The sequence below is a fragment of the Acomys russatus genome, unplaced genomic scaffold, assembly GCF_903995435.1.
Source record: "Acomys russatus unplaced genomic scaffold, mAcoRus1.1, whole genome shotgun sequence".
Classification (NCBI taxonomy): domain Eukaryota; kingdom Metazoa; phylum Chordata; class Mammalia; order Rodentia; family Muridae; genus Acomys; species Acomys russatus.
Genome location: NW_026131663.1, coordinates 220 through 12,465, shown reverse-complemented (window position 1 = coordinate 12,465; position 12,246 = coordinate 220). Strand labels below are relative to the sequence as shown.

Below are 12,246 nucleotides of genomic sequence, written 5' to 3'. Positions count from 1 at the left end.
CTTACCTTCTCCCCTGTAAGGAGGAAAATTGTTTTACCTTCATGTACAAACATGACATCACTCTCTTACAAACTTCCTAAATTTTTTAATCACCATTCCACTGGCATCAAAGACATTCACCCAGATATTGAAAGAAGTTTGATTTTATTTTGAACACTTTTTATTCTATAGAAGAAAAGAACATTTACACTCTGCAGTAGCCCCAATTGTTATAAACTGTGAAATAAATAAATCAGGGCAAAATTATATGGACAGCATAGACAACTCTAGTAACCATGATACTGCTATGCAACATCATTAGAGGAAACAGTGAGCATCATTCTAAGAAGAGACAGATCATGTACTGTAGCCCAATATTTGGTGGTTATGTACCAACTTTATATTTGTCAGTTAGAATTCATTTGCCAGTCAGACTACCTAGCACAAACCAAGACACAGTCCATGGACAGAGCCAACCCCTGACATTATTAATGATACTCTGCTATGATTGTAGACCAAAGGCTAACTGTGTCATTCTCTGAGAGGTTCTGCTAAGCATAAGTTTAAAACAAATGCTGAGACTCACATCCAAACATTGAGTAGAACAGTGTGAAGAAAGAGAAAAAGATCTTAAGGTGACACAAGCTCCACAAAAAGACCAAGAGAGGCAGATAACCAGGGCAAAGAGAGGCTTGCTGAGACTGAGGCAATAACCAAGCACCAGGCATGGACTGAAAGTACGCCCTATACAGAGAGGCAGATGATGGGCACCTCAGGCTTCATGTGGGTCCTCTAGTAAAATGTATGGTGTTGTTACTGACATTGATGATGATGCCATATTTGTATCACTTCCTCCTTGTGGGACTATCATTTTAGGCTACAGGGAAAGAGGACATGCTCAGTCCTGATGCAACATGATGAGCTGGGGTGTATGGGAAGGCGATCTTCACTAATCTGAGGCATAAGGGAGAGGGAATGGAGAGAGGGAGGAAAGGTAGCACTGTAAGGAGAGAAAGGATGTGGCCTACAATCAGGATGTAAATTGAATAAATAAATAAATAAATTTAACAAAAGGTATTCATGGAATATGACTTTAGAAATATGATTTCTCCCTGATCTTTTGAAGTGAATTTTTGTCTGGTCTTAATAAAATTATGTAGCACTTGGGAACAAAGATGCACCCCAGCATCCCCACACTGGAAGCCAAGATGGAAAAAATCTCCAAGGCCACCCTGACCTTGCCCTTGGTGCTATGGTAGACAGGAAGGAGAGTAATCCACACAGTGCAAAACATCAGCATGCTGAATGTCAAGAACTTGGCTTCATTGAATGTGTCAGGCAGGTTCCTGGCCAAGAAAGCCACAGTGAAGCTTCCCAGGGTCAAACAGGCTAAATATCCAATTACACAGTAAAATGCAATTACCGAACCCTTGTTGCACACAATGATGATGTGACCATGCTCAGATTCTCCATCAGTATCAATTGCTGGAGGAGAAGCTGCAAGCCAGATTGAACAGAGAACAATTTGGATGAGTGTACAGAGGGGAATGATGTAGTTAAGTGTGCCTGAAACCAGAATGTACCTCATCCTTCTTCCACAAGCTGTGACTTTGAAAGCCAGTACCACTGTAATTGTTTTGGCCAACACAGTAGAAATAGCCACAGTGAATACAATTCCAAATGTTATTTGCTGTAAAATGCAAGTGGCTGAGTTGGGATGACCAATGAAGAGCAAGGAGCAAAGGAAACAGCACATGAGTGACATGAGTAAGATGTAACTCAGAGCACGATTATTGGCCTTCACAATGGCAGTGTCATTGTGCTTCAAAAATACCCCAAGAACCAGAGCTGTGAAGGCAGAGAAGCACAAGGCCATTAAGGCCAGAGCCATCCCCAAGGGGTCTTCATAGCTCAGAAATACCACAGCTTTGTGGATGCAGTGATTCTGCTCTGTGTTGGCATACTGGTCCTCTGGACACTTCACACACTGTTCCATGTCTGATTGAGAAAGGAAATATTTGTTAGTATAGCTTCAGCAGTTTATTTACAAGACATTTCAATAAGTCTGTTGGAAAAGCCATGCAATACCTCCATCTTACTGCTGATAATGTAATTGAACGATATTGCTGTACAAAAATGCTTCTATTTATTAATTCTTATTATCTTTATAGAGAAGAAAACGAAAGAAATTGTTGTCTATTTAACAGTGTTGCTGACTTCATTTACAAGTTTTTCAGAAACTAGATTTCTTAAATCATACTGGTTGCTATCTTGAAATGACTTAGTCTGGTAAATTCACAAAATCTAAACTCAATAACCATAGCATATTTGAGTCATTTAAAACCTCCTTTCCCATGCGCTCAGTGCCTCCCCAGATCACTGATTGTTTAATCAATGCTTTCTTTGTCAGAGATGGAGACTGTCTTCTGCTTGGAGAAGAACCGTGATAGCTTTTCTAGTTGCCAGCCCAAGCATAATGATATCTAACAGTAAAAGAAATCATTAGGATTAGGAGTGTGTGTGTGTGTGTGTGTGTGTGTGTGTGTGTGTGTGTGTGTGTTTATATTTATTTGACCAAAAACGTGTAACAGATGTACTCATGTATTTGATATATTTGATAATCATTTGGGAGAAGTAGGAATGTGAGTACGAGAAGTAAAGTTTCTCAGTATATAAACGTAATGTAAAGGTTTGAAAATTGCAAAAAATAAAAAAGAATTATTGATATGTCTTTATTTACATTCTAATATGGCAGTATAGACAAACAATTCCTGAATCTTGATAACGAGAAGCACTAATTCTATCACTGAAAGTAGAAACTTCTCTATAGACTGATCGATACAAAGCCCTTCATCTTGATGTTACCTTAATGGGAAGCATTCAGCATCTTCTTGCTTCCATAATTTCAATCCCTATAAGACCCGGACTCTGTCAATATACTCTGAGGTAAATTTATATATCAATAAACAGCATGGAAGAAATAAAAACAAAACCCAAAAGTGACCTAGATTTTTTCAAGACAGGGTTTCTCTGTGTAGCCTTGGCTGTACTGGACTCACTTTGTAGACCAGGCTGGCCTTGAATTCACAGTAATCCACCTGCCTCTGCCTCCCAAGTGCTGGGATTAAAGGCTTTTGCCACCACACCTGGCCAGTGACCCAGATTTTTTTGTGTGGAACAAACTACTTCACTCATAATATCCTCTCCTGAAATGGCAATGGTAGGAAATTTCATTGGAATTGTAATGATTCATTAGATAGTTGCACAGAGTTATAAGGTGCTTCCTGGTTTTTAAGTCTTTCATGTAGAACAATTTATTGATGGGCAATTGTAACTAGTTATTTTGCCTAAAGTGTTGGAAAGTTAGCTGAACTATGAAGAGAATATCCTGCTCTTGCACATGACCTGATTCAGTTCCCAGAACACATGTGAAGTGTTTCACAACTGCCTTAAACTTAACTATAAAGGTATTAGTTGTCTCTTAACATCATCTGTCCTTATTATGTACACTTACCCTCCCAACACACATACACACCTAAAAATAATATTAATATTGTTCTATTCTTATTCATTTTTAACATTTACAACATTTGTATTACAGATTGTTTAATCATTATGGGTGTTATTTGAGTGCATAGAGGTGAAAAGGCACTTCTAAGATTTCTTTGCCTCCTCTCACTATATGGGTCCTGGACATGAACTCCAGCTATCAGTCTTAGTGGCAAATGATTTAAATGTAGAGCCATATTATTGGCCAGAAATGTATTTTTAGAACTTGAATTTCATTGCATAGTATCAAAGGCAAATGTTGTAAAAACTATACATTGTCCACTTGCATTTTGTCAAGCATAAGTATATAATCATTTTACTAAACTGGCTTTGTAGGTTGTAATAAAAATTTAATGTTTGTACTAACTGCTTTCAGTACAAAAGGATTCTAATCTATTATTTTATGAAATTATTAATTGGGTGCTATTTATAATATATTTTATATAAGACTCCTTATATTTTGTACATCATGTGTTAAGAATTATCGTTTCCTTCCTAGAAACAAATCACATCAGACATTTGAAAATGAGTGAGAGAATAACAATTGAGATGTAATCAGATTAAATTACAATAAAGAAGGGGGAAAAAGAAAATGGGGCTCTACATATCACACAAATTCTGTCTCATATGCAGCAGTGTTTGATAATTTTATATGAAATTTTTTGATCTCTACACTAATTTTCTAAGGATACAGACTTGTTTCTAGCACCTCAATTACACAGTTCATCAATAGTTCTTGTGCCATATTCTGTCTTATATTGGATTCTGTCCATATATCATGTACATAAACACATGTAGAGACATTATATATATATATATATATATATATATATATATGCAAAAAGAATAAATGCACATTTTAAAATTCATGACTGGAAACTTTTATGCATGAAGTTATAGGGGAAATTAATAACCATAAGAGATCTCATACAGAATGTCATCACACTGCACTTTGATTTTGTTTCTTTGAGAAAATATGATGTGACAGAAACTGAATCAAAATGTACATCTAGGCAAAAGGGTTTTTGTGTTTGCGGTTGTTGTTGTTGTTATGACATTGTTTGTCTTTGTACTTCCTGTGACTGCTCATGGAGAAAATAGTATATTTTATTTTTGTAGTTGTCTTTTAGGCTCCTTCATCACCCCTTTTTGGTGGACAGAGGTCTCAGTGTATATGATTTATCACAGCAGCAAACACTTACTTGTGTCATTAGAAATTTCATTTTCTGGGCAGGGGATACAAATAAAACAGCAAACAGACATTCCCTCCTGCCTGAATTTTCTGAATCCAGGACCACAGTCAGCACTACATACAGAGGGCACCATCTGAGGAAATAAGATACATATTGAGTTTTACCTACTTCATCCATAACTATATATAATAGCATGTTGAGATATCAATAAGTTTCTTTTCTATACAGAAGGTGAGGTACCACATGCCACTTAGCACATTGTATAATGCCAAACATGTGACTATATTAAAACAAGTTGATGAAAAGTAGAGTTCTTTACCAAATCATAGACATTATGGAAAAAATTTTAGTGTGCTTTGAGCAAACACTACAGAGATAGAAACCTGGTTTTGTTGTTGATTTTCATCAAGCTGAAACAAAGTACAGTAAAAAGATAGAGAACACGGAATGAAACTTACCTGAGAAATTCTCTGTATCAGATTAGCTCATCTTTCTAATGCTAATGTATTTTATTATTTGGTATTCATTGTAGGCATGCCCAGTCTACTAAAGACAATGCTGTTTCTAGGCAAAGATGTATGAGAAATGAAACAGAGCAAGCGAGTAAGCAGTGTTCTCTCAAGGACCTATGCCTTAGTTTCAGTCTCTAAAATCCGTTCTTGTCTTCCCTTGTCTATAATCCATGAGCCAAAATGATCTTTAATTCTCACTTTGTTCATGGCCAAAGTGTAATCAAAGCAATGGCTTAGCAAAATATGATGAAAGCACATCAAAAACACGGGAAATATCTCAAGTCTCAGATAACAAAAACACGTTCCTCCAGTAGAAAATTAAGACTTTAATTTCCCCCTTCTATCATCAAAAATTTTCTATTGAAGGAAAACATGGTTCTTAAAACAACGGCATTCCATTAGGAACTACCAAACATTTTTGCTTGCTTGCTTGTTTGTTTCTTTGTGTGTATGTTTGTTTGTCTTATAAATATACCTGGGTTGAGGTTATAAAGATTAGATTTCTTTATTTAAATACATATTTTATTTTCATTTTCTGTATAAGAATGATTTATATTACGCTTTCAGTGACCACAGAGTCTAGAAAACAGATTCCAATCCAGAGATCTTCCAGTAAAATTATTGGTACCTGCCATTTGTGTGCTGGGTAGAAAAGAATTTACTAAATTTTCTTTAATTACTTTGAGTGCATGGATATCAGTAGACATCTTCTAGTTGTTGGTTACCTTCTTATGTAGGAGTTAGATCATTAGGATGAAAAGCCACCACCCGTAGCAGCATGAGATTCAACTACTGAGCTTTTACAAAGGACACAAATGTCTTCTACGAACTTTCATTTTGTTACATAAGATAACAGGAAAAGAAGTGAAAAAAACTACCCTAAGACTTTCTATATAAGAGCCACTAGCAAAAGCATCTTTATGTAAACTTGCTAAACAATCTATTATTCCAAATTCTAAGGATAATGATCATTGTTAGCAATCTACATCTGCAGGTTATTTGCAAAGGTTGTGGTTGACTCATTAACATCTGCTCCAGCAGCTATGCCAGAAAGAGATCAAGCATTGTAATTGCATAGGCCAATGATACTGGCCAGTGAGGGGTCATAGTACTCACACAATTCATATATTAGGAGGATTAAGAGGAATACAAAGTAAAAAAGCAGAGCTATGCTCCATAACAGCATGAAGTCCACAGGACACATAGTCCTTGAGGTTACACCTCACAGAGACACACCCAAATCGGGTATGATAACTAGTGGGTCAAATTCCATGAGTTCTAGAGCTGTTTTACTGTTTCTTCAGCATGGCTGCTAACACTCACTCACAAAGCAAACCTCAATAAATACAAGAAGATTAAAATGCCACTTTCATATAATCATACCACCAGGGATTAGAGCTAGACATAACAACAGAAACAACAGAAAGCCTACAAACTCATGGAAAATGAACAACTCCCTACTCAATGACCACTGGATTTGGGAGGAATAAAGAAAGACATTAAATTTAGAGAATTTAATGAAAATGAAGGCACAACATACCCAAACTTGTGGGACACAATGAAAGCCATGCTAAGAGGAAAGGTCATAGCACTAAGCACTTTCATGAAGAAATTAGATTTATCCCATACTAGCAATTTAACAGCATATATGAAATCTCTAGAGCAAAAAGAAACAAACACACCAAAGAGGAATAGATGACATGAAATCATCACATTCAGGGCTGAAATCAATAAATTAGAAACCAAAAGAATAATAAAAATAATCAATGAAACCAAGAGATGGTTCTTTGAGAAAATCAACAAGGTATACAAACCCTTTGCCAAATTAACTAAAAGGCAAATCGAGAGTGTCCAAATTAATAAAAATCAGAAGTGTAAAAGGGGACATAAAAACAGACACAGGAAATCCAAAAAAAAAAAATTTAATAGGTTTTACTTCAAAAGCCTATATTTTACAAAATTGTAAAATACAGAAGAAATGCATGGTTTTCTTAATACATTTTACTTGCCAAAGATAAATCAAGACTGGGCAAACACTTTAAACTGTCATATGACCTCCTAGGAAATAGAAGCTATCATCAACATCTCCCAACCAAAAAAATATGTCCAGAGCCAGATGTTTTAGTGTAAAATTCTACCAGACATTCAAAGCAGAGCTAAATCCAATAATCCTCAAACTATTCCAAAAAATAGAAACAGAATTAAATTACCAAGCTCAAAACTCATTCTTTGAAGCCACAGTCACCCTACTACCTAAACGGCACAAAGACCCAACTACACCACTCCTGAGTATATACCCAAAAAGATGCTCCACCATATAAAGATATTTGATCAGCTATGATCATAGCAGCTTTATTTATAATAACCAGAATGTGGAAACAACCTAGATGTCCCTCAACTGAAGAATGGATAAAGAAATTGTGGCACATTTACACAATGGAATATTACTCAGCTATTTAAAAAAAAGAAATCATGAAAATTTCAGGCAAATGGATGGATCCAGAAAAGGTCATTTTGAGTGAGGTAACCCAGACCCAGAAAGATATACATAGTATATATACTCACTTATAAGTGGAGTTTAGCCATATCATACTGGATAAACATAGTATAATGCATAGACCTAAAGAAGATAAGTAACAAGGAGAATCCAAGTGAGGATGCTTAAATCTCTACTGGAAGGGGAAATAAAATAGACAAAGGTAGTTGTTGAAGAAAGCAAACAAGGTCAAAAAGGAAACAGATATATAAAGGTGGAGACCAGACCTAGGGAGAGTGGGGGTGGGAGGATGAAATATCTGAAGAGAAGATAAATTTTGGGATGGGATAGCTCTGTGATAATCTGGAGAACTAATCCAGGCTACATTCCCAGAGAAATATGAGAGGGACTCTAGTAACAACTCTTTGTAGCAGGAGCCATAGACACTAAAAGGCCACCCTCTAACTAGACAAGTTTCCTAGTGAAGGGAAAGAAAGTTAGTTGTAGTGTAAAAGTAAAAAATGAAAGACTTGCAAATAGCAGAGACGCATCTTAAATCAGGTCAAAAGCAGCCCAGTTTGAAAATCTTCCCTGTATAATGTTGGCAGTCACAGCATGCAGCACCAGTCACCCTCTGTGAAATATTGGCACTTAGTATGTTATTTTTATTTATTGTTATTATTATTATAACAAAATTATTGCAGCACTGTTTAATTATTGTTGCTCACTGGAGCCCTCACTCCTTTTTTTTGGTTTTTTGAGACAGGGTTTCTCTGTGTAGCCTTGGCCATCCTGGACTCACTCTGTAGACCAGGCTGGCCTCAAACTCACAGCGATCTGCCTGCCTTTGCCTCCCAAGTGCTGGGATTAAAGGCGTGCGCCACCATGCCCAGCACGAGCACTCACTCCTTTATCCCCAATTCATTTCTTTTCAGGAAGATCTACTCCCCTGTAAAAGTCTGGATATTCTCTGCATCACTGGTCTTCATTTCAGGTCTTTAGTCCAAGTGATGAACACAAGTTGCAAAATTCAGGTCTGAGCACATCTCAGTCTCAGGTATAATGATCCTTCCCACATCCCCATAGATTAAGGATCCTGGCAGGAAGCTGTGTTGGACATATTTGGTTCCCAGACCACTATCAACAAGCTACTTGTGTGACCACTATTAAAAATGCTATCAGTGGTGTGTTTCAGAAGAGCCATAGGAAGATGTGAGCTAGGGTTCTGGAAGGACCCATGACAGTCAGGACTCATGTGTGTACTCTGTATACAAAATCCAAGTCAGGGAGAAACAGCCTCATTTGCAGAGCATCCATCATCTAGACAGAATACACAGCATGACCCATGATACAGATACAGACTACTCAACCAGGGCCTGTGCTCAGCACTGAGGAGAGAACCAATAATCAAGCAAAATGCAGAGATTTCCTGGCTCTGCTGAATCTATTAACATCCAATCCATCGTTAACCATGAGAAACTATTATTTGAGTTATAAAACATGACTTTCTTCCCTGTCCCGTACTTCCAACAAATCAATATCCTGTGGTGATCCATTTCTTCATCTACATTATGGATTTCATTCTCTGTTTATATTCATTTAAGAAGACAGTTGTGACTGAGAAGTATTAGACTGTGTCTAATACTTAGAACATAATAGTAGCTGGAAATATTCCTGGTTTAATGTGTGAACTTATTCTATTTCCCGGTAAGATTTTTTCTTCTATTCTCATTTTCGTTGTATCTTGTGCAAGTCGTGTGCATGCACTCACAGCTGCTGTTAGTTCATGTATACATTGGTTCAGTTCACAGCTGGTAGATGGTGTTTCACTGCAAATAACCCCCATCTCTGTGACAACCTTTCTAACAAAAGATTGAAACTGGATAACTGAATCAGGTGTGGTATAATGGACCTTTACTTCAAACAGTCAGGAGGCAGATAAACATAGACATTTGCATTTTGCACCACACTATGCCTGAATAGTGATAAACAGTGATATAAGTGGATGAGAGCAAGATTACTGGGATGATGCAGACAACTGTAGTAGCCATGACTGCTATAACACCATTAGAGGAAACAGTGAGAATCATTTTAAAAACAGATAAAACTTGTGCTGTAACTCAATATTTGTTGATCATGCACAAACTATATAGCTGTTGATTAGAATTAATTTACTAGTCAGAATACCTGGCCCAACTCAAGACCCAACTCATGGAAGACAGCCAACCAACAACGCTATTAATGATACTCTGCTCTGTTGCATAAAGGAGCCTAGATGAGTTACCCTCTGAAAGGCTTCACCCAACTGTGATTCAAAACAAATGCTGAGACACACAGCCAAATATGGAGTGGTACATAAAAAGTCTTGTAGAACACTGGAGTTGAGGAGAAAAGGGCCTTTAGGAAATATGAACTGCAATAGATGATCAACAAAACCAGCTAACCAGGGCCCAGAGAGGCTTAGTGAGACTGAAGAAACAACCATGGACAATGTATAAACTTGACCTTGGTCTCCTACACAGATGTAGATGATGGGAAATAGATGTTTCATGTAGGTTCTCTAGTTAGAGGCCTTGGAGCTCTCCCTGACATGGACACTGTTGCCAGGCTTTTGATCAATTACTCGTTGTGGAACTGTTTTCCTGTGCCCTAGGTGAGAAGGACATGTTCAATCCTGATGCAACTTGATGAGCAGGGTGGATGAGAAGGGGATCTTCACTTATCTGAGGAATAGAAGAGAGGCAATGGGAGAGAGGGAGGAAGGGTGGGCCTGGAAGGAGAGAAGATATTGGGTTGAAAACCAGGATGTAAAGTGAATAAATAAATTAATGTCAAAAATATGTTTGGGAACTATGTCTCTAGTATTATGATTTCTCCCTGATCTTTGGAAGAGAAATTGTGTGTGGCCTGAATACAATTGTGTAACACTTGGGAACAAAGATGCACCCCAGCAACCCTGCACTGGAAGACAAAATGGAAAAAATCTCTACAGCCACCATGACCTTGCCCTTGGTGCTACTGTAGACAGGAAGGAAAGTGATCCAAACAGTGCAGAACACCAACATGCTGAATGTCAAGAACATGACTTCATTGAATGTGTCAAGTAGGTTCCTGGCCAAGAAATCCGAAATGAACCTTCCCAGGGCCAAGCAGCCTAAATATCCTAGGATACAGTAAAATGCTATAACTGAACCCTTGTGGCAGACAATAATAATGTGGCCATGCTCAGATTGTGCATCAATATTAACAGAGGGAGGAGAAGCTCCTAGCCAGATTGAACAGAGAATAATTTGGATGAGTGTACAGAGAGGAATGATGTAGTTAAGTGTTCCTGAAACCAGAATTTACCTCATCCTTCTTGCAGGAGCTGTGACTTTGAAAGCCAGAAGCACTGTGATTGTTTTTGCCAACACAGTGGAAATAGCCACAGTGAATACAATTCCAATTGTGATTTGCTGCAGGATGCAGGAGACTGAGTTTGGATGGCCAATGAAGTACAAGGAGCAGAGGAAACAGAACATTAGTGATATGAGTAATATGTAGCTCAGAGAGCAGTTATTGGCTTTCCCAATGGCTGTGTCATTGTGCTTCAGAAATACCCCAAGAATCAGAGCTGTGAGGGCACAGAAACTGAAGGCCATTAAGGCCAGAGACATCCCTACGTGGTTTTCATAGCTTAGAAAGATCACAGCTTTGTGGATGCAGTCATTCTGCTCTGTGTTGGCAAACTGGTCCTCAGGACACTTCACACACTGGTCCATGTTTGTATCAGAAAGGCGAGATTTCTTAGTACAGCTTCAGCAGTTTATTGACAAGACATTTTAAGAAGTCTATTGGGAGAGCTTTGCATTACCATCCTTTTATTGCTGATAATATAATTAAATGGCATTGTGGTACAACAATGCTTTAATTTATTAATTCTTATTATCTTTATAGAGAAAAACAAACCATGTTTTGCCTATTTAACAGTGTTGATGAGATCATTTACCATGTTTGCAGAAATCAGATTTCTCCTGGATGCTATCATGTAATGACTGAGTCTTTTAAATTCACAAAATCTAAACTCTTTAACCACAGTGTGACTGAGTGTCTTTTAAAATCTCCTTTCCCATGCATTCAGTGCCTTCTGAGTTCACTGACTCTTCATGTAATGCTTTCTTTGTGAGAGATGGAGACTGAGTTCTGCTTGGGGAAGAAAAGTGATAGCTTTTCTAGTTCCTGGCCTGAACATAATGATATCTAAGGAACAGTAAGAGAAATCATTAGCTGTGTGTGTGTGTGTGTGTGTGTGTGTGTGTGTGTGTGTTTATATTTGTGTGTCCAAATGAATGTAGCAAATGTGCTCATAAATTTGGAAATCATTTGGGAGAAATAAGAATGTGAGTGTGAGAAGTAAAGTTTACCTGAATATAAATGTAATTTAAAGTTTGAAATTTGTAAAAATAAATAAATAAATAAATAATGATTAATTTTTCCTTTTTTATTTTTCTTTTTTTCTTTTTTTTAAATTAATTTATTCTTGTTACATCTCAATGTT

General features: G+C 37.3%; 1 protein-coding gene and 1 pseudogene across 1 annotated transcript; both read right to left on the bottom strand.

The window, feature by feature from the left end:
• Window positions 1–1,072: 1,072 nt before the first annotated feature.
• LOC127186361 (vomeronasal type-2 receptor 116-like) lies at window positions 1,073–9,555 on the bottom strand. The gene is made up of 3 exons (XM_051142766.1): window positions 9,481–9,555; window positions 4,731–4,854; window positions 1,073–1,977 (listed from the first exon to the last, which is right to left on the bottom strand). Exons 1-3 carry the CDS (start codon window positions 9,553–9,555, stop codon window positions 1,073–1,075), a joined length of 1,104 nt encoding a protein of 367 aa, XP_050998723.1.
• A 1,018-nt stretch (window positions 9,556–10,573) lies between these two features.
• LOC127186360 (vomeronasal type-2 receptor 116-like) lies at window positions 10,574–11,470 on the bottom strand (annotated as a pseudogene).
• Window positions 11,471–12,246: the final 776 nt, after the last annotated feature.

Bases quoted from the DNA above. Each gene is read 5' to 3' on its own strand.
- LOC127186361 (XM_051142766.1), bottom strand. From the start codon at position 9,555: ATGGGGGTTATTTGCAGTGAAACACCATCTACCAGCTGTGAACTGAAC. The intron at 4,855-9,480 runs GTGAGTGCATGC...TTATTTCCTCAG, and splicing joins TACATGAACTAACAGCAGCT to ATGGTGCCCTCTGTATGTAG. The intron at 1,978-4,730 runs GTAAGTGTTTGC...TTTCTCAATCAG, and splicing joins TGAAATTTCTAATGACACAA to ACATGGAACAGTGTGTGAAG.